Source organism: Sphaeramia orbicularis, chromosome 1 (assembly GCF_902148855.1).
Source record: "Sphaeramia orbicularis chromosome 1, fSphaOr1.1, whole genome shotgun sequence".
Taxonomy (NCBI): domain Eukaryota; kingdom Metazoa; phylum Chordata; class Actinopteri; order Kurtiformes; family Apogonidae; genus Sphaeramia; species Sphaeramia orbicularis.
In genome coordinates this window covers 28,454,248-28,481,596 of record NC_043957.1, presented here as the reverse complement: position 1 = coordinate 28,481,596, position 27,349 = coordinate 28,454,248, and the positions used below count along the sequence as shown (strand labels likewise).

General features: G+C 40.6%; 1 protein-coding gene across 1 annotated transcript; it reads left to right on the top strand.

Annotated features, from left to right (window-relative positions):
* Positions 1-906: 906 nt before the first annotated feature.
* abcc6a (ATP-binding cassette, sub-family C (CFTR/MRP), member 6a) lies at positions 907-27,349 on the top strand. The gene is made up of 31 exons (XM_030134381.1): positions 907-1,313; positions 4,345-4,521; positions 4,639-4,764; positions 9,552-9,689; positions 12,978-13,100; positions 14,204-14,265; positions 14,403-14,534; positions 15,667-15,873; positions 17,110-17,287; positions 17,521-17,682; positions 17,784-17,876; positions 18,439-18,642; positions 18,997-19,143; positions 19,275-19,362; positions 19,901-19,970; positions 20,061-20,187; positions 20,279-20,455; positions 20,551-20,718; positions 20,938-21,121; positions 21,207-21,291; positions 21,397-21,514; positions 21,616-21,823; positions 22,103-22,413; positions 22,717-22,916; positions 23,116-23,242; positions 23,981-24,082; positions 24,248-24,394; positions 24,524-24,682; positions 24,846-25,012; positions 25,162-25,356; positions 25,976-27,349. Exons 1-31 carry the CDS (start codon positions 1,272-1,274, stop codon positions 26,082-26,084), a joined length of 4,533 nt encoding a protein of 1,510 aa, XP_029990241.1. The 5' UTR covers positions 907-1,271; the 3' UTR covers positions 26,085-27,349.

Here is a 27,349-nt window from a genome sequence, read left to right as displayed (position 1 = left end):
ACACAGGTTTTGCTAATTACTATGTTCTTATAAATCATCAGGATGTTAACATTAATGTCAAAGGTCAAAACTGCTGACAGATAGTATTTTGACCCATGTCCTTGCACTGCCATTTTAATTACTTTCCGTTGTCCAGTAAACAGCACCATTCTCATTATTTCTAACATTTTTCTTTCCTAACTGAAAACAGTGTACTTATATACCTACTGTAGTTTAAATCGTCACTTTTGATCATGTCTAAATATTTTTTCATATTTTCCACAGACAATGCGTCTCATTTCAAGTAAGATGACTAATGTCATAAAATGCAGACTTTTTCCATATCAGCAAGTTTAAGTTTTACTTTTGCAATACCTCGGAATACATGTGACAATCCACACCACTGATGTCAGTATGCGTTTGATGCGGATATGTCTGGGCTTGTTTTAATGTATGATGTTGGGTCACGCAACACTGATTTAGGCTCCTAATATCTTGGATACTGATTTAGTGTTGACTATAAAGAGATGGCAATTATCCCAGTGTTGCTCATCTCAATTTAAAAGGTATGTCTGTGCACAAACAGACACTGTGTGGTCAGACGGATGGTGACTTCGGATGTGGGGAAAGGGGGGAAGAGAAGGAGACAGAAAGGAGGTGAGGGGCAGTGAGCGAAAGTGGGAGGAGTGTGTCTGGGTGCGGGACTGTCATCCCATTGAGGGGAGTAGCTGTGGTGTTTAGATCGAAATCCAGCAGATGTGGGAAAGAAAAGAGGGGTGTGAGTGTGTGTCACAGAGAGAGAGAGAGAGAGAGAGAGAGAGAGAGAGAGAGAGAGAGAGGAGAGAGGGAAATATTTCCACCCACCCAACAAGGAGACACACTCATAAACGGCAGTCAGACTGAGAGAGAGTCAGAAAGACACAGGATCTCAGGGCAGCAGCAGTTCAAACAGCAAGGCAGACAGAAACAGAGTTTCATTGAGAGAAGATGTTTTATTAAAGGGGAGGAAAAGTCACACAGACATACTCAAACACACACTAATAAACACACAGCGTGCCACCCAGACAGACAAATAGAAGTTGGCTAAGCCCAAAAAAATACTACCACTGACTAAACAGGGGAAAGTCCAGTAAGGACACACATTCTGTAGTCTTTTTACCTACTTTCACACACGCACACATACACACACACTCACACACACAGTGCTGGTGCTGAGTGTGTGCTACACAACGTGAGGAGCAGAGCCATTTGACCCCAAGTGGAGCATCAGGGAGGAAGGAGCAAGCGGGTGGATGGATGCCTTTTGCAGACTCAGTGGCCTGGACCCTCTGTGGGTGAGTGGAGTTTAAGATGTGTTCAATGACCTGATTGAAATAACCTTTTTTTTTTTTAATTCCTTGTGTCTGCACTGCCAGTAACAGTTTAGTCATTCAAACCTCACTCTGTTATGCAAAACTATGCTTTTGTATGCATCTGAATTCAGATTTTATTGCAGCAGAATTAGTAGCTATTTGACAGGACAAAGGTCATGTCAATCAGTTTTTAAATTATGCATGCAAGTGTTGACTCTTGACTTAATGAACTAAGCAATGACTAATTCAAGTGCATAATGTAATGGCATAATTATCATTTTGTATTTAGAGATCCTTTTGGCATTTTTTTTTTTTTTTACCATAACAGTTAATTTCATTCATTCAAGTATTAAAACTAGTTATATGAGTATACTGTGACTGGCTTCTTGTCTATCACCTGTGTTATTCATTAGCATTAAAAACATTTTAGCGGTGTCAAGTAAAATTGCCATTTAATAGAATGAAAACTACTAAAGAACTGTGATAAAAAAAAAGGGGGGGGGGGGCTGGGGATTCTATACCTGAAATATTAGCTGGCAGCACTCACCAGAAGAGGAAGTAAAACTCTGCTGCATACACTGACCTTCTCAGTTTGCACCCCTAGTGTACGTCAGCGCATTAGAAATGTAATCCAATGCAACACTAAATGGGAGAATTGCCTTTGGATACATGTCAAAGTTGCATTTACCGTCACTCTGCTCTGTGATTCAGCACAATGAGATGCTTAGAGATGGAGATGCGTCACACTGAGTGAGCTTCTGTGCGTTGGACAGGCTTTAGTCTTGTATATATTAGCAAACCTCCACATTCTGAATCTCAGCTCAAAAACAGAGGAATGGCTGCGATCCAGCTGGAATGACAGAATTACTGAATGCACTGCAGCTCGGACTTGCCTCTTTCCCCTTCTCCCTCTTCTTTCCCTCTTTGTTTCTGGTTCTCATTAAAAGCTCCATATCTGTTTTTGCTCCTGCAAACCCTCAACAGTAAACAACCATTAAAAATATATTGGGAAAGTGAAAGTAAACTGTGTATTATGTTGTTCAGCTCTCTTTTCCTGAAGGTTCAAAGTCCAGATGTAATGTTCTTTGCTGCAAAACATCCATCACAAAGCAAGATGTTGTTTTTGTCTCATTTTGGCTTACAAGTACATTCAGTTATTAAGTGTAGTAATCAGGCTTTCACATACTTTTGAAATAGTGTCACTACTCTGATTCACTGGCTGTGCGGTGATGAGATTTATGTGGTTTAAACACTGCGTTACACAATCCAACTTAACAGAAATGTTAGCTGAAACACCTGACCTACAAGTTTTGTAAGGTGGACACACTTGAAAGGGGACAATTTAGAGACAGGCAATGTGGTTCTCTATGTTTTAAACCAAGCTATCCTGCAATTAAAAGAACAGGTCAAAGTATAGGTGAATCTGTCAGCACAGTGTGATAGATGTTCTTTAAAATTACAGTGTCCTTAATTTAACGGTGCCACATCCTCACGTCAAGTGCTGTTTTCAAAACCAAAAACAACTAAATCTGGTCTGCCCACAACCTAGTGCAAGATTTGAAAGATTTGACCTGTTATACTGTTGCACTGATAACATTAAGACAAGTTTATTATGGACTAAATTTACTTATCTTGTCTAGAGGATGCAAAAAGGAACATTCAGCATGTTTGCAGTACAGTAAAAGTCTCTATTCTCTGGTTTCACATCACTGTGTTTGTCAGGTAAAAATAGACCCTTGTGGCACTCAAGTTGTTGGCATGTACTAGTTTACTGCAACCATTCAGTCAAGGGTGAGAAACAGGATAACTATCGAGCAAAATGCACAAGAAAGTGCTTAGGGTGTGTTTGTCAAGTCCAATTTTTTTTTAAACATAAAAGTACCCAGTTCATCTGTATGCCAGGAGTCTGAAGGGTCTGTGAAAGTAGCCACCTACACACTGACTCTCAGGAGATTTATCACTTAAATGGATTTTAGTATGTCAGTGCACAGAGACCACCGGTATACAGTACGTGCAAACTGGTTGCTTTCATGACATAACCATAATCACTTGAGTTTTGATGATGTACGTGGGCAATGCGACTTCTGTGGACCACATGTAAAGCAGCCATTGTTATGATCTGATTTGAACCAAAACAGGTATCTTACATTCAGTGCATGATTCAAACCCTTGTGGCTCCATATCCAGCAAAACATACATTTCTGATGGAACTGTGCATCAATCATTGTTGCTGAGATGATGCTAAGAGGAATGGAACCCACCTGAGTGATGAAGTGCTGCTTAACCTGCTGTACTTCACAGAGAGAGTTGTGTGGGTTGTTACATAAGAGCCTTGCAGATGCCATCAATTGTGGTCACTCTCCCTTATCCCAGTTGGGAGTCTACCAGCAGGCTAGACTGCCTAGCCATTGCTATGAGCTTTAAACCACTTCCTGTGGCGACTCCACAGGCCAGTCTTGTTAGCACAGTCAGACACCCTGCCCCTCATTAGACCAGTGAGGTGATAAACAAGGGAAGTAAGGGAACAACAAACCACTTAGTTTATTTTTTTTCTATCCTATCCGGACTCTGCTACTGTTATGTAATCTGAAATTGGCAGCATTTACCCAACACACCTCGTCTACCCATTGTTTACAGGCTGCATTATTAGTATAATCTTCAACCTCACAATTTAATGTACTACTGGCCATCTTACTCAAATTAGGAAACAAGCCAGAGACGTGGTCAGAATAATCCCAAGACTGACTCAGCTTTTTACGTCTTCCAACACATTACTCTCCCTCTGCCTTGGGTACACACAAATATTGTGTTGACTTGCTGTGGTTTGACTCTCCACTGAGTTGATGGATGAAACGCAGAACCTGCACCAAGTTTGGATTCTCTTGGACGGGAGTCCTTGCCTCCACTGTCTGTCAAATGATGGATGTAATCTCACAGTTTAACCTCAGTTTCTGACAGTTGCTTTCTTTTAAGGCATATTCCCTTGAACTTTTGACACTCATTGCCCTTGTAGGACTGGAACCGAACGTGGTACACAGCCAACCCAGACCTGACTCAGTGCTTCCAAAACACAGTGCTAGTGTGGGTTCCCTGTATCTATCTCTGGTTGCTGGCCCCCTTCTACTGCCTTCACCTCTACTGCCATGATCATGGACGCATCCGCATGTCCTGCCTCTGCACCGCCAAGATGGTAAGGTCTACCTTTGACAGAGCGCTTTACCAGACAAAAAGTACATACATTTTTTTGTTTGCTAACGGTTCTATTGATTTCTGGAAAAAAATTCTGTGTTCATCATTTCTTGTTCAGGTTTTGGGTTTCATGCTGGCCTCCTTTGGTTTTGTGGAGTTCTTCTACATCCTGTTGGAAAGAAGCCAGGAGATCCAGCAGCACATGGTCTTCCTGCTCAGCCCCATCATACGCAGCATGACTGTGGTAAATACTGTGGCTCTTTCCTTGACTATATAGGGTTCTCACAAGTCTATATATGTCTAATTACTGAGACACAACTAATTAAGAGGTTACGCTTTATTCAGCTCTAAAAGTTTAGAGCATGCTTCTGACCTTGATGAGTATGATGAGCATTTGCCTGCAAAGGTTCACATTCAATGCAAGATAGCTGAACTTCAAAGTTGGTGTGAACACTTCTCACCTCATCTACACCTGGTCACAAACAGACTGTCTAGTACAGTGTTTAACAAGGGAGGCGGTACCGCATTGGCACCCCATCTGGGGGCGCTGAGACAGAAATGGGGGGCGTATATGGCGAACATCCGTGACCGCCCGGCACCCTCAGTCTTCTGTGTTAAGGTCCATCATGGCATTACACAGAATACTCCCTGGTCGCAAAATTGTTTTTGAGGGGGTGATGGGTGTGGGAGGGCAGTGGTAGGTGAGGGATGAGGTGATGCTACCTACGCTACCTATATAAGCCCCCTCTGGCCCACTCTCAAAACAGGTTGAGAAACAATGGTCTAGTATAAATAAGGTTTCACACAAAAAGAAGTAAAATCATTATTCATCAGTGTAAACTTTAATTCAAGCCAATCTGTCTGGTTACAAATGAGCCGGAAACAAAGTGTGTGGTTTATAGAAGAGCTAAATCTTAAGTAGTAATAAGAAAGAGTTTCCAAACACAAAACACTGCAGACACAAAGGAATCATGTAAGTACAAATTAGTTTTACAGAGTCCCTTGAGTGTGTTAAGGGGAAAAATTTGGCACATCCTTAGTGCCATGCCACAGATTTGTAGCCCAATTATATGGCATCCCTGCCACGTTGCTCAGAGTAACAGAGAGGTTTTAAGAATCTTTTAGCCTGTGTCCTGCTGGCTAGCAAGTCAGTGTGCAAAAAAATGACAGAATATAGTATATAGTGTGCGCCATTTGTTGGCTAAACACTAAGGTGTAACGATGCACAACCCAGGATAGATTTATTGCGGTACAGGCAATGCAAACATTACAGTACCCTGTAAAGGTAGCTTGTGTTTGACCATCACTCATCAGGCTACAGAGTACATATGTATTGACATCATTAACTGTTTGATGTGGAATCACTGTACATAACATTTGTGCAAACTTTGAAATGCAAGGGAAAACGTGACTGTTAGGACCATATGGCTTAGTAGACTTATAGCTTAAAATAACATTCTCATTTCAGAAGTATATTTTGCTCTTTTCATAGTTCTGCACATTGCAGTCACAACGGTCACCCACATATTAATCTAATGTGGACACTCATTGTGCATCCACTAGGCCTTGCATGCTCATTGCTGAAGCTTCTCCAATCATATACTACTATGCAAATGAGATGGTCAGGGGTGCCTGTGTCTTTTCTAATGACACGCTTTGTTGTAAATTAAATCTAAATGGCTGTCTTCCAACATTTGGGTTCATTTGTAACAAACAGAAAACCACTAAATACAAAGGTGATTATACACAATTGCAACCTATGGTGACTTAATTGCATGCAAAGCTTCAGTCCATATGCTGGCTACAGGTGTGCTTTTGGATTTGAAGGTTTAAGCACCATTGTTCTATTTAAAATGTAATATTCTGCAGAGGGGAGGAAAAGAGGAAGAAAAAAAAAAAAATCTCATGCACCCATTGACCCCATTTATATTTGAATAGGAAGTAGTGGGTTTAAACACATAAGTGGTGGGGAAAGCATACCCAAAATCTATAGTATACACAAGGAGTTGCCCAGATTTGAAGTAAACATCAGCTAAAATATTTAGATTCACATCAGTGCAGGATGTACACAGGATGATGCATTGTGGGTGAGATCTTTAATCTTTCTTACTGTTGTTTGTCTTTTCTCCCATGAAACATCTTGATTCAAACCATAATGGCCTCCCCTACCTGGATCAGGGTGGCATATAGGGTGGGTTTCAGAATACTGTTTAGAGACAACAGGGGCAAGTGTACAATCACAGAAGTGTTTTCAGTCACTCATGTTGATAGAAATGGCTTTGAGTCATCGATCCCACTCATTTGAGGCTGAATTTAAATGATGCTTAACTGATGAGTAGGACAAAACAGGGGTGCAGCTCTCAACATGGGTGGCATGGCACGTTTTAAAAATGCTGTTTATCCTCAGCAGGAGTAATGTTAGATTTATGATTCTGTACAAAGGTGCAGAGCTCAGACAGGAAGCGTCGCAGTTCTTCACTGAGCCACTAAAGTTAACCCAGGGAACCGTATAGCTTTTCTCACAAAGCTTCCACTCTCTCTGCAGTTTTATACCAGTCCTGCACAGTCTCACTCTCCCCAAGTCAGACGGCTTTGCCCACCTGTGGTCTTTTCAGACTCTTGAGCAAATATGAGCACGTGTTTGGGTAAAAAATACACTGAGCCGTCTCTTTTATGGAGGGATAAGTTTCAAAAGGGTAATTTATTTTGAGGATATCATTTATCACAAAGGGGGGGTGGGGGGTGGCAGACAACAAGCATCCATTAAATCATATTGAGCACATGGTGCATATTTTAAATCTGCCTATTATCTATATCTATATTAAAGGATATAATTTTCTCAATGTTGACTGCAGCCGCCCACCACCATCCCTTCCCCACATGCAGTACAGGAACACTGTGCTCTTGTTACGCTGACCAGCCTGTTTTGTTGCCCTTCAAGTCAAGTTAATGTATGGGAACAGGGTTGCCCAAGTCAGTCAGCCCACGACTGAATCATGGCCACTATTGATGAAAAGTACACACATGATACTGACTATAATCAGCGATACCATGACGTAAAAACTCATTTTCCTTCCCCAGCACTGCACACTTCCCATGTAATTATAAGGTAGGGTTTTGATTTGGGGCTTAGTGATGGACTTAGTTCCACCCACTGACTTGTACAAACAGATGGTTGATGGTTTACAGCAATATGGCAAGTCAGGGTGGAAGGCTTGGAATAGTAGGACCCGACCTCAGATGCTGACCCAAGGTTAGCTTTACATTTTACTTACTTCAATTATGGTATGGTGAGGGGATGATGCAGCCCCAGGCATCAGCTCAGTACAGAAAGTACCAGGAGTTGGGGACAAAACGTTCTTATGATGGGCTAATGTATGTGGCAGGTGGAACTAGTGTACATTAAAACAGTAGCAAGCAATTTAAAAAAAAACCAAAACTATGCACTATATGAAAGATGTTGTTGCTAAAGCACAAAAAATTTAGTCATCTACAAAACTTTTTAGCAGCTTTACATTATTTATATTGGTTTTAAAGTGCACAGTTTGGTGTTTGGACATAGCGTCACTGATCTACTAAAAGTGGCTAGCAATGCTTAAAACATAAGTTAGCGACTAGCAAGTAGCTACCACCAGAATATGGCCTACCGCAGTATTTAGCTACTAAAGAGTATATTTCTCACATTTTTTGATTGGGATCAAGCCAAAGTATAAACAAAAGTGGAGAGACATAGAATATTATTCATCAATTTTACAAAAAATAACTTCAAACATGTGCTAGCTTTGTATCTGCTAGCTGTGTGAATTAGCTAAGGTATTTACAACATTGACAGCAACATGACTATAATTGTTCCGGACTGTAGTAGTTGTAAAATACTACTCAACTGCGGTAAAATTGTACTTCTATTCCTACTGCACATTCTCATCCGTTTGTGCTTCGAGCTTGTTCACATCTCTATCTCCAATATCCCAAAGACATTCAAGTCAGGTGGACTGGAGACTCTAAATTCCCCATAGGTATGAATGTAAGGGCCTGTCTATCTGTATTCATCTGTCAGTGGATGGCAAACTGGTCCAAGTCAGGCAGAAAATATCACGTGTCGGGAAAATGACTGAAAGAAAGTAATCACTGTATCTGGTTGCCAAAAACCCAGGATGGTGTTTATATTGAACCAGGACACATAAAGAAATTCCCCCTCTTGGCCACTGTACAGAAAACTGTACACATTTCCCCCATAGAACGTATCATGTTGTTAATTTGAAGAACTTATATAATTATCTGACCACTAGTTTATAACAGGACACTACTGCGGCCCAAAGTAACCAATGTGGTTCTCATTATGAAACCCAAATCGACTTTCTCCCCACTTGGTGATGAGCTGGCATGACAAAGTGACGTCTCACTTGGCCAGGCACCCAGTTAGCAGCCAATTATAATTGTTTAAAAGCAGATGCGTGATTCTTCTGAGGACAGACTGACAGACATATCCAAGCGCTGAATCAGACTTATTTTTGACTAAACGTCACAATATGGATTTTTCTATGAGCGTGTGGAGGCTTGTGGTGAACCATACATGTGTCATTTTTTTATAGGCGAAAGACTCAGCCAGATCACATCTGTGTCTGCGGCAAGGGGAATCCCATGATCCAAAGTCTTCTTAAAAAACAACATTGGCTGCATTAGATCAAACTGATTTAGATTATACATTATTACGCACTTCTGATAAAACTGGCAGTGACATCTGCAGCTAAAAAAGGAAAGATGGTTCTTCATTTTTATCAGTTGAATTAACATATATTAAATACTGAATGAGTTTCTAAAGTTTGCTCACTCTGGGAAAAAATAGCAACTTAAGTGTATATCCTTCCCCATTTTCTAATCAGATTTTGTGCAGCATTGCAGATTGATTTCTTCACTTCATGTACTAACTACTAAACAAAGTTGTTTCCTCACCTAAAACAGATGAGGTTTTGTAAGAGCTACACGTGCATGTTCTTAAATTAATGATTCTGTCTTTCTGTGTTTCTCCAGATCCTTGCCTTATGCATTATCCAGTTGGAAAGAATAAGAGGCTGTCGTTCCTCTGTATTCCTCTTCCTGTTCTGGGTTTTGGCTGTGGTTTGTTCCCTGGTGCCTCTCCGAGCCAAGATCCAGCTGGCCATGGATGAGGTATGCAGCAAGCCTATTAATCAATGTAAAAGGGGGTATGAAACATAGTAAACCTTCCCATTTAGCAGAAATCGTATCATAGTGTCTTACGTATTGATAAATGGCAATTTGCACCTAGGTGTCTGTAGCCAACCATGCTTTTTACACCAAAGTGTTGTAAATGCAAGTGTTGCATTATATTTGCACTTGAATGCAAAGCTCTCTGGTCTCAAGGCCTTCTAACAAGTGATTAATGTCATGAAAGAGTGTGTTTTAACTCATGATCTTTTCCTAACCCTAACAAAGTAGTTTTGTGTCCTAAACTTAATCTGTAATGCTATTATAGAGTTACAGCCCAAGAAGGAGAGCTGCTGTGTAGATCTCACTTTCCCAAACTTAGGCTCAGGACCTAAAATGGCTTGTGTATTTATTTTAGCACCTACTGTCAGTGAGTATTTAATAAAATTGTTGACCTTAAGCCTAAAGGCATAATGAAATGAAAATGGCATAAAAGCCAAAATGGATGTAAAAGACTGCACTCATCTTTTGGGTCTCAGGCTAAAAAAATGTGGAGCCACTGCTGTAGATAATTTGGATTTTAATAAACAAACCTAAAAACTACTTGGAAAAAAAATCAGGAACAGCACACAAAAATCAATATGAAAATCTTGTATCAGATCCATTTATCCAGATAGGGACACACATTACTTATTATACTGCATATTTTATGTGCATCCTTGGGGTGTGGCTATTTTCACCCAAGAAACAAAAACAAGCAAAATCAAGCAACTTTGAAAACACTGGATATTTCATTCAATACCAGACTAAGTCACAGCAGGTGAAAAGTGTTTATCAGGTATGAACTCTGTGAACCTGAAGTGTCAAAACAGTGTGCAGGGATATCTAATCAGGTCTACTCTTGCATAGCCTACCCATAGTCTAGACATAAGACTCCAGCAGCACAGCTTGAGATATACCCTGTGGCAGAAAAGAGTTTCTATTTCATCCCCCAGTTTTAACCAAGGTAACCTTAACTTAACCAAGTGTTGGAGGATGACACTGCCAATTCTGGTCAAGCATGTGTGTGTTTAAGTTTTCCTTTTCTTCCTGTGTCTCCGTCAGACACTGCAATCATTGTTGTATGGGCTCAGTTTCTATTTAAGCACACACAGCCGTGGGGCAGTCGCATTTGCATTTCTATAAAAAACACACAAACACACACATCCATATTTCTGTTTTATCGTCTTCAGTGTGACATTCCCACACTGCTTGGGGGAGAGTAATGATGGCCCTGGGATAAATGCTGGTGAGACATGGCAGTCCAGGGTCAGACCAGAGGAACGTCAGTGCTGTGTTTATGGGCCTACACTGCTGTAAACACAGCCAGATGGAAATCTATGCATCCGCACATAATGCAAGGCCATTTAGAATTCAGACACACATGTTTGCATTTCATACAACCGCACACGTGCCCAAATGATACACACGTGACCACCCATAGATTTTCGGACATATCACATATCTACATACGTTTACAATTTGGACATAAATATTCCTCTAAATTTTATTACGATTCGGTACTAAAAAAATATCTCAGCTATAAAGTATACAGCACATTTATAAATCAAATGAGTCATTTTAAAGGTCAGTACTCAAATGGCATGCTATCTTACTATATCAAAGTTTTAGATGATGAAGCCAAACCTGTAGAAATTGTTTCTGAGGAAAATTAATGGAAATAAGCAAGTAAATGAATAATAAAACAAAGGAAGCCAATCTCAAAAGTGCATGATGTAACAGAAATATAACAGGAAAAGTAAAGTATTATATACAGGTACCATAATTCATGTGAAACCTAGGTAAAACCAAGATTCAATACAGGACCTTAAAGACGTAATTTCTTCTTAAAACATATGTGATGCATAGCAAAGAGAAAAAAATAAGACAAATCTACACTGTAATTTCTTAACAGCATATCTAGTTCTAAGGTTTCAAACATATTTCATATATTTCATCCCATTGTTGTCTTTACATATATCCCCACTGGTATTAAGTTACTAAATGATTTTAAATGAAAAACACTTTCTCAAAATTCGGCATTGTGTTTTGAGTTTGCATTCATGTTACAGTAGAGTTGAAACAAAAGAGAGGAACTATACAGGAACTGCAACTAGACAGGTTTTTAACAAGGAACATACAAAAAAAACTGACCAACTATGCTGTGTTTTGGTGAAATGAAATGCCTGAGCCATAAAAGAAAAACAGGTCATGAACCAAATGTTAAAAGAAAAAAAAAACATAAAACAAAAATGACAGTATTCATAAAGCATCCAATTCACACTGTTTCACTGAAGGCTTGAGTTGACAGAGTTCATGTTTGCAGACCCTTTCTTAGTCACTTGACCCACATTTTTCCCACCCACTCTCCGACCATCCTGACCCTGTTTTTCACTGTGTGGCCGGATCCATTTGGCCTCTTCATATCTCCTTTCTGGGCACAGCACCACACTTTCAGAGAAACTCATTTTTTACTGTTTACCATGGCTCTCACTTTGACGCATACCCATAGTCCTGCATAACAGACAGGCTGTGGCAGTGGCGTTGACCCAGTAGTAAACAATGCCTCAGCCAAACCCCACAATTTCTGTATGTCAAGAATAACATACGAGTCCTAGATTTCACAAAAGTCTCTGAGTGGCTAATATTGCAGCTGCTGCCTTGATTGAAAGTAAGGGGTGCTGGTTTGCAAAACCACAATCTCCCTATTTACAGATACAAGCTCTTAGCGTGACTGAGAGGCAGCTTTAACTATCGCTTCATTTATATAAAGTGCACCATTAAAGACTTTTGGTTTTCACCCTGATTTAGCTTTAAGTTCCAAAATACACTTTATTGTGTCTGTGATCCTGGTGTATAAACCATATCCTCTGCTATACAATGTGTAAGCATGGGAAAAGCTGTATAATGAATTTAGTGAAGCAACTGTTGTGAAACTGCACACAAAGCCACAGTGAAGATAAATGCCCTTTCATACCACAGGAAGTTCTGTGATTTGTTAAGCCATGTTGACAGATAAAACAACCAAAGCACATCTTGATCCTGATGAACACCTTATACCATGATTTAAGAACAGTGTTATCTTTTTGTAGAGTGTGCATTGCCACACACTTACTTATTTGACCCATGTCTCCAACAAGAAGTCAGACTATGAAACATTTTTAGAATAACTGAAGCCAGATAAGCTCTTAAAACACTGACATTTTTGTGTCCCCTTGCTATCTCCTCAGTGTGTGTTTTCTTCTTCCACAGGGCATTGCTTCTGATATTGTACGATACCTCGCTTTCTTCTCCTATTTCACAATCCAACTGGCCCAGCTTTTCCTGTGTTGTTTTGCTGACCAGCCTCCAGAGGGAAAAACCATTTTGGAAAAGGTAGGCAGAGGAGAATGTATCCCACTTCCGTCAAAACGTCCACTCCGCTACCCAGGAAAGAAAATGCCTGAGCAGCTTGTGGTTTTCAACTTTTGTTGTCAAGACACTTTCCCTTTTGGAGGAAATGATGTGATTCACCTCCTCCCTCCTTCCTCTTCCTTTCTCACTTTGCTGCTTTGCCTTCCTATGAATAGGGTGTGAATGAGTGTGTATGTGTTTGTTCTCTCTCATACCATTAGTGCGACTCACACACTTCAGCGTTGGATAACATCAGGACCACTACTTCGAGTTTGTAACCACACATCACCAAAGCTGTTACTCAGTACAGACCCACATCTCGTTGCATCATTAAACACGAGCCTGACAAGCATTAAATAACAAGCAGATTCAGGAAGGCTCACAGGTGAATGAAAATGAGCATCCAATCAATCAAACAGATGTGTGACGTAATATTTCCCCCAGTGATCAACAATCAAAATAGCTGGAAAAGTCCCGACACACACATGCACACACACTCTTGGATGGCGGTAAAGGAGGCTGAGGGTGCAGAAGCCACAGTCTGGTGTGGACACACCCATTGGTCTCTTTTTGGTGTGTCCTCCTCGTCTTCCTCCACCTCCTCCTTTTTACGCCCTACGTTCTGGTTAGAGTTACTCACAGGAAGACAGGAAGTGAGGGATGAGGAGCTAAGAGTGCTGGTAATGAAGAGAGCAAACACCCGGGTGAGGGGGTGGCAAGGCGGAGAGATGCCATAAAGTATGTGTGTGAGAACAAACCTCTTTCTGTGTGTGTGTGTTTGTGTGTATCCACTGTTGGACAATTTGTGATGACACATTTCCGCTCTGTCTGCACTAGACCTCAAAACGTCATGTTCGCCATGCACTAACACTGAACTCTATTTATTCGGTTCTGTGGGAGTTCATGGCCTTTACTCCCCACACCGGACCACCTGACTTTGGCAAGCTGTTTACACACATTGGCATTCTGTCACACACCCTTCACAGGCGCACCATTTAACCTCCAGCCTCAGTGTAGCTGTGTATTTTTCAAAAGAGAGATTTACTACAAAAACAACTGCATGTCTGGTCTTTAATCTGTTGCAGAATCCCTGTCCCGTAAAAGATGCCTCTTTCCTGTCAAAGATCCTCTTCTGGTGGTTCACTGGGTAAGATGGTTCTTCAAAACCCCTTATTTTTAAGCTTCCGGCTGACTCACTACAGCAACAGTTTGTACTTGTTTACAATAATATATGTGTTCTGTTGAGAATCATGCAAGTAAATCACCTCTGCCTGCCATCTTCAGGCTTGTTGTGAAAGGATATCGAACTCCACTGGCAGCAGAAGACCTGTGGACTTTGCGACAGGAAGATACGTCACGCAAAATCATCTCAGAGTTGCAGGAGGATTGGACAGCAGAATGTACAAAACTTCAGAGGTAATGTCTGTTGATGCGTGATGTCTAGCAGCTGAAAAAACAAACTAACATGGTGACTTGTAATTGCTCTCATATGAAGTTTTGTGCTTAAAGAACAAATTAGAGGAAAAATTTCCCTTCACAACATCATTTTTGCTGGACACCCCTGCTTCACATACTCCCCACATTTTCAAACTAACCAGTTAGCCATGCATTTTTGCAGTTTCTTAGGTCAAGTCAAGAGAACCCCATGTCAGTGTTACACCCCTAGATTTTACAAAGCTTCTTCTAGGGGGCGCCTAGGTAGAGTGTGCATCATGTACCACAACACATGCTATTTTTCTGATATATCAAATATATCTATCCAAACAAATAATAAAACTTCTAGAAACATCCTTAAGCAGACCACCTTCTAGGTTCACAAACTGTGTACTATGCCTCATGAGCTGGCTTTTTGGTAAAGTACATAGAGTGCTTGTTTAATAAGACGTGCGGCTGTTTTTCAATGTGTGGTTGCCAGTAGTTGTAACATGTTGGACTCTACAGCAGAAGACTAATATTCATAGCATGTCATAGGCTAACATGCAAATTCTGTCTTCATGTTGCCTCTGGCCCATAAGGCTTTTTTTATTCTGACTCAAGCCTCTGTTTCGCTGTGCTACAGTCACCATGATACAAAAACAACCTCAAAATCAATTCCATCATATTGCAAAGTGGTCACTCTTTCAGCACAGTCTTAAATATAATGGCAAAAGCAGAGCATAGCATAGAGAATTAGCTATGATTGCAATAAATTGAAAATTGGGACATGTCATCATCAGAGTCATTGTGTGCTTGAAATAGATCTGAAAGAGTCTCTTGAGGACACCGCCAGTAGTATCATAATGTCAACAGAAGGGCCCTGTGTCATTTCCAAGGCTTGTTAACTTGATCGTTGCTTTGAAGATCTGTCGTTAAGTCATATAACTGTGTCAGGGAATAATAATTTTTACGACTGGTAGCCATTTCTATTGGTAGTTGCTCAAACAACAACATCTTTTTTTTTTTTTACATGTCTGCTTTACATTAGAGACTTGAAAGGCACCAACGCCATGTTGGGGCATCTCTGACACAGATGTGTTGTCTGTAACTGTTCTATTTCTCCCTCTGGCAGGCAGGAGAAGGCCTTGGCGTCGGGTGTGGCGCTGGGGAGCAGACTGCCAGACCAAGCTCAGCTCCTCAGGAAGCTGCAGAAGGAGCAGAGCTCTGGCTTCTTCCTCCTCAGAACACTGGCACGCAAGTTTGGCCCATATTTCCTCACTGGCACCCTGTGTATCATATTCCACGATGCTTTTATGTTCGCCATCCCCCAGGTTCTGAGGTAAGACTTAAAGAGAAGGTCCATGTTAAACCCCAAATCTTCTCTAATCATGAGTGAAACCAAGCAATAAATAGCTGTGGTGTGATTTATATTTTTATATACTGTTATATATTTTATATTTGGAAAGAGATGTCGTTGTTTAGTTGTTCAAATATAGCTTTTTCAATGCTCGGAGTCCCACAAACCAAAAGGCACAGAGTTCACTGTATTAAAGGAGGCTGCAGCCAATACTTCCAAACCTCAGCTAAGACTGGAATTACCTGGATGGATAGCAATCCAGGCCAAAGTAAAAATACATGTAATTGTTTTTTTCTTGAGTGAACTGTCCAATTCAATTTGGAGATTTAGGTGAAATGAAACTGTTTATTGAAAAATGTTTTTGAGAAAAGCAAAACATACCAGATACAGACAGACAGACAGACAGACAGACAGAGATAGATAGATAGATAGATAGATAGATAGATAGATAGATAGATAGATAGATAGATAGATAGATAGATAGATAGATAGATAGATAGATAGATAGATAGATAGATAGATAGATAGATAGATAGATAGATAGATAGATAGATAGATGGGGGGTAGGTAGGTAGTTAGGTAGGTAGTCAATTATTTGTGACATCAATAGCTGCACAACAACAGAGGCTGGCAGCAGTGCAAACAGGTCACAGCCACATCATTCCTCTTCCCAGACTGGAATGTTGTTGTTGATGCACAACACAGCATTAGTGGAAGTGTTAATTACGGTCATGGAGTTGTGAGCAAGAAAAAGCAGACGAGACCACAGGTTTCTTTCTCTGCTTGACTGTGGAGGACGGCGAAGCCCTGCATAAGTGACAAGCAACGAGGCGGTGGGGGGCGGGGGGTGTTGGGGTAGGCTCTAAATGGCAGAAATGCAGTCGGACCACAATAAGGGAGCTGCTGGCCAAGTGTGAGGGCAGCCCGGCCACAAGCTGAGCACTGTTGTGCAACCCGAGCTACTGTGTATGGATCAGTCAGCCAGCAGCCACACTCAAGGCCACTGTTTTAAGGCACACAATGAGAGTCAGATATTACCAGACTGAATAAAACAAAATCTGTTGACAGATTAACCGTGTGTCTGGCTGCTTTAATTGGTATGATTCTCTACTTTCTAGGGAAATGAAATAGATACAGTTTGATAAGCCTTAAATGGGATTTTACAAATTACCATCCATCTGATTAAGTATTAATTCTCTTCCTTCTCTTCCTCCACAGCCTTCTTCTGAGTTTTATGAAAGATGAAGATGCTCCACTATGGAAGGGCTACTTCTATGCCACTCTCATGTTCCTGCTTTCCTGTCTCCAGTCCCTCTTCAACCATCAGTACATGTACACGTGCTTCACAGTAGGAATGAGAGTGAAGACAGCTGTTATGGGCTTGGTTTACAGGAAGGTGGGTAAATCTCTATCCATGGACATAACTGCTAACCTCTGGTGACAACATAAATTATAAACAATGGCAAAAACAAAAATCTTTTCTTCCAGACTGGAAAAACAGTATACAGCATGTGATTACCAGTTTTTACCTAAGATGAATGACCGTCTGAAATTTTCAAGGGTTTAAAATCATATTGTACATACAAAGTGCACTCAGACTAAAATGTCTTTGTTTTGTCGTCAATCCAGTCTTTGGTGATAAACAGCTCTGCCAGAAGGACTTGCACCGTGGGCGAAATTGTCAATCTGGTTTCTGCAGACACCCAGAAACTCATGGACTTTGTGGTCTACTTCAATGCTGTGTGGTTGGCTCCCATTGAAATTGCTCTTTGTCTCTTCTTCCTTTGGCAGGTATGATGAAATATAGTGTTTCGACCATGCCAATAGCTCACGTCAGGTGCAATTTTAACTGGAAAGCATTCTTTTAACATTTCTTTTTTTTTTTCATTTAGCATCTTGGCCCATCTGCTTTGGCAGGAATCACCACTGTCATCCTCATCTTTCCTCTGAACGGGTTCATAGCAAAGAAAAGAAGCAAACTACAGGTAAAAGCACTTACGAGAATCTTTCAAACTTTCATTCCCAGCAGCCCTGACATCTGGCTTGTTAGGTCAGGGATGCCACAGCTGGTTTAGATAGTGGCTGAAGAGCCGTGTGGGTGTTTGGCCTGGATGGTACATTCTCTCTTGTCCTTTTGATGTCTGCCCTATATAATGTATTTGAAAAACAATGACAGGAAAGGGTGGGCAGTAGGAAGGCATAATATTTCATGTCTTTGGAAAAACAACAAACGCTTCTGTAAATTTAGATGCCAATTTAATCGAACTTTGTCTTGAATGCAGTGACCACATTCCTGGCTCTTTGTTGTTTCCTTGTTGTAAAAATCACTAAAATGCAACAAGCAATAAATTCTTACTGAATTAAACAAGTTGGTGTTCTGTGATGTTGGGGAAAACTACAGCTGTAACATAAACAGACAAACCCATGTTCAGAAATTCATGTATTTGCTTTGGTCTAGTAATTGTCTTTGCTGGCTGACCTAGTTTCAACTTACAATAGTTTATTCTTTAATAATAAAACATAAGAGTGTCTGTGTCTCGTCAACAGGAGGTCCAAATGAAGTTTATGGATGGCCGCATCAGACTGATGAATGAGATCTTAAATGGAATAAAGATCTTGAAGTTTTATGCGTGGGAGAAGGCCTTCCTGGAGCAAGTTTTAGGCTACAGAGAGAAGGAGCTCAAGGCTTTGAAGAAGTCTCAGATCCTTTATTCAATCTCTATTGCATCCTTCAACTCCTCATCCTTCCTGGTGAGTAAACAAAACTGAATCTAATTCATAGAGTCCTCAAGAAATAAACTTTTATTTCTATTTTAGTAAATTAGTGAGTCTTACTTTTACATGAATGTATAAAACTATATATTTGTGGCCTATTTTTAAAGATTGCATTGTTCATATGAAAGACTAGACTTGGGAACAAGTGCCACATCAGAAAGTGTTGAGTGGCTAGTACATTGTTAGTTTTGGCGTTGTCATAAGATTTGTTGACAAATAAGAAAAATATAGTATAACACAAGCTTGAACCTTCAAATTGTGTCTCTAAAGATAATCCTTCACATATGTTTCTGCCAGTGAAGGTAACATTTAGCGTTTTTCGTTCTCAAGATTGCCTTTGCCATGTTTGGAGTGTACGTCATGCTCGATGACAGGAATGTCCTGGATGCACAAAAAGTGTTTGTTTCGATGGCGCTGATCAACATCCTGAAGACCCCGCTCAGTCAACTTCCATTTGCAATAAGCACAACGATGCAAGTAGGTCACTTTCGCTTTTAATACATGATGACTACTCTGTGTTTTTCCCAATGTATGGACTGACCATAACATTTTCTGTGGTACTATATGATGCATATAGGTCAGAGAATTAACCACCGACTCTGTTTCAGGCTATGGTTTCACTGAGACGCCTGGGAAAGTACCTGTGTGCAGAGGAACTTAAAGTGGACAATGTCTCAAAGGCTCCATTGAGTTCTGGTAGGAGCTCCACCCATGTATAAACTATTACACTGAATGAATAAACTACTATTCCGAGCTGTTTAATTTCTACAATTTCCATAATTTCCTTCTCATACTTTATAAAATCATAGGCTGTCATAATCAATATGAGCAGTCCACACAATTTTGTTGTTTATATCTGTGGAGCACCACAGCCTTGTATAGATCATGTGTGCTGTCACTTCCTGGGTCCCAGGCGGACTAGTAGACAGGGTAATTATAGGATATCCCCATTTAGCGGTTGAATGTAAATCACAGCATGAATTCAGACATATGAATCATAGAGAAATAAAACAAAAAACCTGCACTCTTCTGTCTGTAATCTGTCAACACTTCCTAAGAAGGCTTGTGAAAAAGCAACAGCTCTGTAATTTGTATGATTAAGCAAATTCACTTGTAATTATACCCAGACTGAGGAACTTCAAGGGGGAATTTATTGGGAAAGGTTTGTTTGTCATTTACGTTGAAGAACACATCTACAGTGCAGTGTTAAGCTCTGTCTGTTATCCTTTCTTAGATGGGGAAGATGTGGCAATAGAGAATGGCACATTCAGCTGGTCTGCAGAGAGCCCTCCATGTCTTAAAAGGTAGAGGTTGTAAGAAAATAATGTTCAAAAATCCAGAAGCAACATGAAATCATGTGAGACTTACGTGACAGTTTATTTCTTTGTGGATAGGATCAACTTCCATGTGCCACGGGGCTCCCTCGTTGCTGTGGTTGGGCATGTGGGCAGTGGAAAGTCGTCTCTTTTGTCTGCCATGCTCGGGGAAACAGAGAAAAGAAGTGGCAGTGTCACTGTGAAGGTATGTGAGTATGTTCCATGTGCAAGATCTATTTATAGTTGTGGGTTTAATTAAATAAATATTGACCGCCCTTTGTCATCTGTCCTCACAGGGCTCTGTGGCATATGTACCACAGCAGGCTTGGATCCAGAATGCCACCGTCCAAGACAACATCATATTTGGCCGTGAAAAGCTGAAAACGTGGTACAACCGTGTGCTGGAGGCCTGTGCTCTGCTGCCTGACCTGGACATTCTACCTGCCGGAGATTCTACAGAAATTGGAGAGAAGGTATTAAAATGCTGAATAAAACTTTTGTCCTTTGCAGTGTGGCGTCCTCAAATTCTCTGACATGTCTCTAACGTCTGATAATTCTGTGTTTGAAGGGATTGAACCTCTCAGGCGGACAAAAACAGAGGGTGAGCCTGGCAAGAGCTGTTTACCGAAAGGCTGATGTGTACCTGCTCGACGATCCTCTGTCTGCTGTTGATGCACATGTGGGTCAACACATCTTTGACAAAGTCATCGGACCAAAAGGAGTCCTTAGAGACAAGGTAACATATTACCTAGTGATTCCAGCTTATTAAAGTCAACAGCAAGCAGTCAAAACATGGTTTTACAACCTAAACCACTCAAAGCCATGTGACTTACACTATTGTTGTCAAACTATGGAAACTACTGCTTTGCTGACATTTTTGTTTTGAGGAAGGCCTCCATTTAGTACTGGATTGTGCTTACATCCTATTTTCTGACTTGTGTGGCTTGCTGAACAGACCCGAATCCTGGTGACCCATGGGATGAGCTTCCTGCCGCAAGCTGACCTAATTCTTGTCCTGGTAGACGGAGAAATCACAGAGAGTGGCTCTTACCAGGAGCTCCTCAGCCGCCATGGAGCTTTTGCTGACTTTATCCATACCTTTGCCAACACAGAGCGAAAAGAAAGTGTCATACAGAGAGGTAATGGGTCATTTGTGCAGAAAGGGAAAAGCAATGCTTATCATTTGTACATGAATAATCAATCAGCAATGTGATTTTTGTGCAGCTGGCTCCAGGAGGTCCAACGCCCGCCTCAGCATGGTGGATTTTATGCCATTCTCCAGAGACCTGTCACAGGAGCAGCTTATAGGGTAATTCCATAAACTTGTAAACTGCAAAGCCATACTGATGTTTGGCTTTTTTTTTTTTTTTTTTTTTTACAAATCTGACCTCTGACTTATCTCTGTGGTTTCCAGAGGCGACACCACTAATACTAACCTGCAGAATATGGAGCCTGTGACAGAAACAGACCAGGAACAGGTACCAGAGGATCTTGGCAAACTAACTCAAATTGATAAGGCCTTCACAGGAAGGGTGAGTCAAAAATGTATCTTCTAATTCAACTTCTAAATAGTTTCAGTACTAACACTAGTTTCAGTGAAGACAGATGAGAGCTCTGTTCTTTTTTTCTTCAGGTGAAGTTGGAGATGTACAAGAAGTATTTCAAGACCATTGGACTGGCCCTCATCATTCCCATAGTCTTCCTTTATGGCTTCCAGCAGGGAGCTTCACTGGGCTACAACTACTGGCTTAGCATATGGGCTGATGACCCTGTTGTCAATGGTACCCAGACTGATACAGACCTGAAACTGACTGTTTTTGGAGCGCTGGGATTTGTACAAGGTTAGCTATCATCACTGTCGCCAAAGTAGATCTTTTGAAGCAAGTATACTTAACTTACAACCCATGATAGAGTGCCTCTGGTGCACTGTTAAAGACCATTTTGTAATTCACACTGAAAATAAATTGATTCACCTTTGACAGTTTTTAAACTTTTGTAAATCCAACCAAAGTACTGACAACTTCATATCTCATAGAGGCCTTGTCCAACTTTTACTCTGATGAATATATTTTGCTAAAACATGTTTGGAATATCTTCAACATTGTTGCTTTTCTCCCCAGGCATTGCCATCTTTGGTACAACAGTGGCCATCTCTATCTGCGGCATCATAGCCTCTCGCCACCTGCACATGGACCTGCTGATCAATGTATTGCGCTCTCCCATGTCTTTCTTTGAGAGCACACCAAGCGGTAACCTTCTCAATCGTTTTGCCAAAGAGATCGACGCCATTGACTGCATGGTCCCTGATGGTCTCAAGATGATGCTGAGCTACGTCTTTAAACTCATGGAGGTCTGCATAATTGTCCTGATGGCCACACCCTTCGCTGCAGTGATAATCCTGCCACTGGCTTTCCTCTACGCCTTTGTCCAGGTATGTATTTTTTCGCTAGAGCACTTATATTCACCAGTGAAAGCTGTCATCTTTTTTCCATAAGGGTATTGTGTCGAAGGTGGCACGAGGATAGCCAGGTTCCACTACTGGATGTTTTTGGAATTAAAACCATCTGACTCCAAAACCAGCCTTGCTGATTTTGCCATTCACATGTGTTTTGTTCCCCTACCTGCTGACATAGATGTTACACACATTCCCTATGAATTATGGGAAAACCATGAGCACTCCTTCTCGGTTTCACTCATTAAAGCTGGTGTTTTACTTTTCCACTGTGGGCTACAGAGCTTCTATGTTGCCACATCCTGTCAGCTGCGGAGGTTGGAAGCTGTGAGCCGATCGCCCATCTACACTCACTTCAATGAGACGGTGCAGGGTGCCAGCGTTATTCGGGCCTTTGGAGAGCAGTCCAGGTTCATTCTGCAGGCCAACGAGAGAGTTGACTTCAATCAGACCTCCTACTTTCCCCGATTTGTGGCCACCCGGTGAGATAATATGTAGTGATTATAATGTTCCTAAGCTGCACTCGCTCACTTGACAGCTCACGATGCATAGACAGTTACCAATAATTGGTTTATGTTGCAATTTTTAGGATAATTCTATCTGGCTTCAGTAATTGTAATGTCAAAATTAAGGGTGTATGGTGTTTTCTTTCCCAAAACTAAATCAATGTTACATCTGCAGGTGGCTGGCAGTCAATCTGGAGTTTGTTGGTAATGGTGTGGTCCTAGCTGCTGCCATTCTCTCTGTAATGGGAAAAAACACCCTGAGCCCAGGCATCGTGGGATTGGCGGTGTCACACTCCCTGCAGGTAAGAAGCCATACACACTCTATCAAACTGTATCAAAGGTCCAGTGTGTAAGATTTAGGAGAATTTAGTAGGATCTAGCCACAGAAATGGAATGCAATGTTCAAAATTATGTTTTCATTACTGTATAATCATACAAAAATTAGAGTAATGTTTTTGTTACCTTTCAATGAGCCATTGATATCTGCAGAGGGAGCAAGTCACAGGCTCCTATTTTGCTTTTTTCTCCTTTTTTAATAGCAGGTGTAATCCAATTCATACCCTCATAACTAAAAAGCTAAAAACAAAGGAAACACCGGCTTTTTTTTTTTTTTCAACACTGGCTTTGACAAGGGACTTGCACATTTTTTGCAACTACCATAGAAGAGGGGTTTATTCAGTTGGTTAACCACTGGATGTCACCAAATATGACACACTGAACTTTTAAGATTAAATACAATCATACGCCGCAATATTTCAGGACTTCAATTAACCTAGGAAAAGTAAAATATAAGACAACATATGGCATTTACATAGTGTGATTTAACAGTCAAGTGGGTATAGTTCATGACATTTGGGGCACAAAAGCCCTGAGCAGTGAGTCCCAGGCTATCTGGATCATTTATATATAGCAACTACTCACTTTCCAACATTTTGTGTCTTTTTTTTCATTCACTGCCCAAAATATCAATACATACATACAGCATCAGCACAATAAACAAATTAATTAAAAATTAACCTACTTGCATTTGGGTATTTCAGGTGACTGGAATCCTGAGTTGGATTGTGAGATCTTGGACTGATGTAGAAAACAACATTGTTTCTGTTGAAAGAGTCAACGAGTATGCTGATACTGCCAAAGAGGTCAGTGTTCCCTTCACACACAAGCTCACTTCATAGAATTAAAAAAAAACAAGGCTTGCTCAATTCCAGCTGTGACCACATTAGTGACAAATTGCTGCCAAAATAAACACTTCAATAGGAGAGCTTTTTTTTTGTTCCCTGCTCACCATTTGTTGTCCCGCTCAGGCCAGTTGGAGTGTAGAGGGCAGCTCTTTGCCTTTGGCTTGGCCCCAGCAAGGCACTATTGAGTTCCAAGACTATGGGCTGCAGTACCGTAAAGGCCTGGAGTTGGCTCTGAAGGGCATTACCTTGCAGATTCATGAGAGAGAAAAAGTGAGTCATTTTATGTTGCAAAATGTGTCAGTAATGTTAGCAAAACTCAATCTTTGCTCACTTGAATTGCTGTAATTTCCTCAAAACGTTGTCATACAAAATCTCTGACCATAAATAAATCTTCCCTAGGTTGGAATTGTGGGCAGGACAGGAGCTGGAAAGTCCTCACTTGCCCTGGGAATCTTCAGGATCTTAGAGGCAGCAAAAGGAAAGATCTTTATAGATGGAGTCAACATTGCTGACATCGGACTCCATGACCTCCGTTCACGCATTACTATCATTCCTCAGGTACTGCATAAGTAATAACAGAAACGGAGCCTGGCTTTTCTCATATAAACTGTTTATAATATAACCAGTATCCAGTGTTAAGTAAGAGTCTCTAAACTGAAATAATCCTGCACCAAATCTGGACAGTTCTGTTGTAATTAAAGTGCGCTGTCCTCTCTCCCAGGACCCTGTGCTGTTTTCAGGCTCCCTCCGGATGAACCTTGACCCCTTTGATACCTACACCGACGAGGAGGTGTGGAGTTCACTTGAGCTGGCGCACCTCAAAAATTTTGTCTCCAATCTACCCAATAAGCTCAACTATGAATGCTCAGAGGGAGGAGAAAACCTCAGGTACAGACGAAGACATGACATGACACGTGGCAATAGAGATAAAATAAACCATCACCCATTGTTTAGCTATTCTTAGTCAGTCACACAAAGTGAAAGCTATGTACAGGACAAGTCTAAAATATGATTTGGCTCTTCTTTTGTCTGTGTAGTCTGGGTCAGCGCCAGCTAGTCTGCCTGGCTAGGGCTTTGCTGAGGAAAACCAAGATCCTGGTTTTGGATGAAGCGACAGCTGCTGTCGACCTGGAGACTGACACACTCATCCAGTCAACGATTCGCACACAATTTGAGGACTGCACTGTCCTCACCATCGCTCATCGCCTTAATACTATAATGGACTACACTAGGTATGCTCTATTGCAAGCACTGACAGAAAACCCCATTGGTGATCATTATTATAGTCAGGCCTCAGTCATTTTTGGGGTAAAAGAGGTCAAATATTTGTTTAGTAAAGCCCACGTAGATCCTTCTTTCAAGACATTACTCTGGACTGCAATATTTGGCACATATTTGTTTTTATTTTTGGACAATTCATAGTCAAAGAGATTAATTGAAAAACAAATCTTATATAATGAAAAAAAAAAAAAAAAAAATAATGAAAAGCTGTTGGCCTGTCTATCCTAGATCTTGCCACAGTAATGGGCACATATACAAACTTAAACCTCTTATTTAAGATTTGTGTATTTTCGTACATATTAAATGTCTATCCATTTGGATTACACAATTTTAACATAAAGACGCTAATAAATCTAATGTAATGTATGTTTGTCAGTTAAAAATAAATAAAGCAAATAAAAATACACATTACATCTATCACATTATGTTTATTTGTTTATGTTCACACTGTCTAATTCAAAAGATGGAAATATGCATATGTAATTTAAGTAGATAAATCTTCTTTGAGTGTATATTGGACCTTATGACCTAGATCTAAAACTGTATTTGTCCTCTTCCTCTGTTTCACAGAGTGATTGTTATGGACCGAGGCCACATCTCTGAAATGGACTCTCCAGCCAACCTGATCGCACAACGAGGACAGTTCTACCGAATGTGTCGGGAAGCTGGGCTGGCCTAGATCTTTTGGCAGAGCTTTAAACCATGAAGCTGGTGACCTGGACAACATTTACTGGACTGTATATGTGTGGCTGTCCAACACACGTTAAATCAACCATTTCAAGCTTTGTGGCAGCTCAGAACGCCTCTTCATGAGGGCATTGCTGATGAATCTCAAGAAAAACTGCTGACACGGTCCCATTTTGTTGCTTATGACACACACAGACATGCTGTCCTTTTTCAGGAAAAGACTATTTTCATCTCAGCTGATGAACACTTACGAGAAATTTACAGCAGACTGTTGAGATACTGCAAGCTTTAAATATTGTATATAGAGTAGTGGAGTCTGTTTATTCCATGAAAAGATTAAGCCAAAGGCTGGAATGAAAGTGCACCACAAATGTTAATGATTTTCATTCTCTTTTTGAATGGCAATTATACTATTTTTGTAGTTTTTGTAAGTGTTATAAAGCACATGACATATTTTTTGATGTTGTCTCAGGCTTTAATGTTGATGTTTACTCAGTTTTTTAAGCCTTGTATACCAAAAAAAGCAATATTTTAAATTGTTTTGAATCAATTTGTTTTCTTGTCCCAGAAACTGGGACAGGAAAGTGACAGACTGACACACTAACCTTCAAAAGGGTCACCCTGGCAAACGCAGGGGAAGTGAGGTTTTCGCAGCCTTCAAAATCTGAGCTTGAATAAGCCAATTTGGAGTTTTATATGTCAGGGAAAAAACAATGAAGTGAGCCAAGGCATTAGAAACTGTCCAACTATGTTGTGGCTGATGTTTATTTCTGTCAAAGTAAACACATAAAGAAGTCAATAGAGACCTTGCTGGTCAGATTTAACCTGATGCCGGTAGTGAAAACCACCATGAATGAAGAGAATTCTTCTTCAAAACAATGGTGATAAATCTCTGTGTGATTGTCTCTCTGCCATCACCACACAACTCAGGCCATACATATACACAGAGAAAAAAAAATCTGGTGGTGACATGACAAAGTAAATTGTCCGTGTCGACCTTTGGTCTTTAACCCTATGAACTTTTAAAAAAAGAGGCATTCACTGTTTTTGTCTTACTGGTTTAGACAATATATTTAGAGAAACCCTAAAGTTTATTTATGTCAATCAAAAAAATGTATTAAGTGTCCTTAAAATCCTGAGGATTGTATTATATTTATACTTTTTATAACAAGCTTGTTCATTTTTCACTGACCATTTACTGTTTATGTACTGTCATGTTTCATAAATGCTGGACAATAAAGTTTATTTGAATCTATC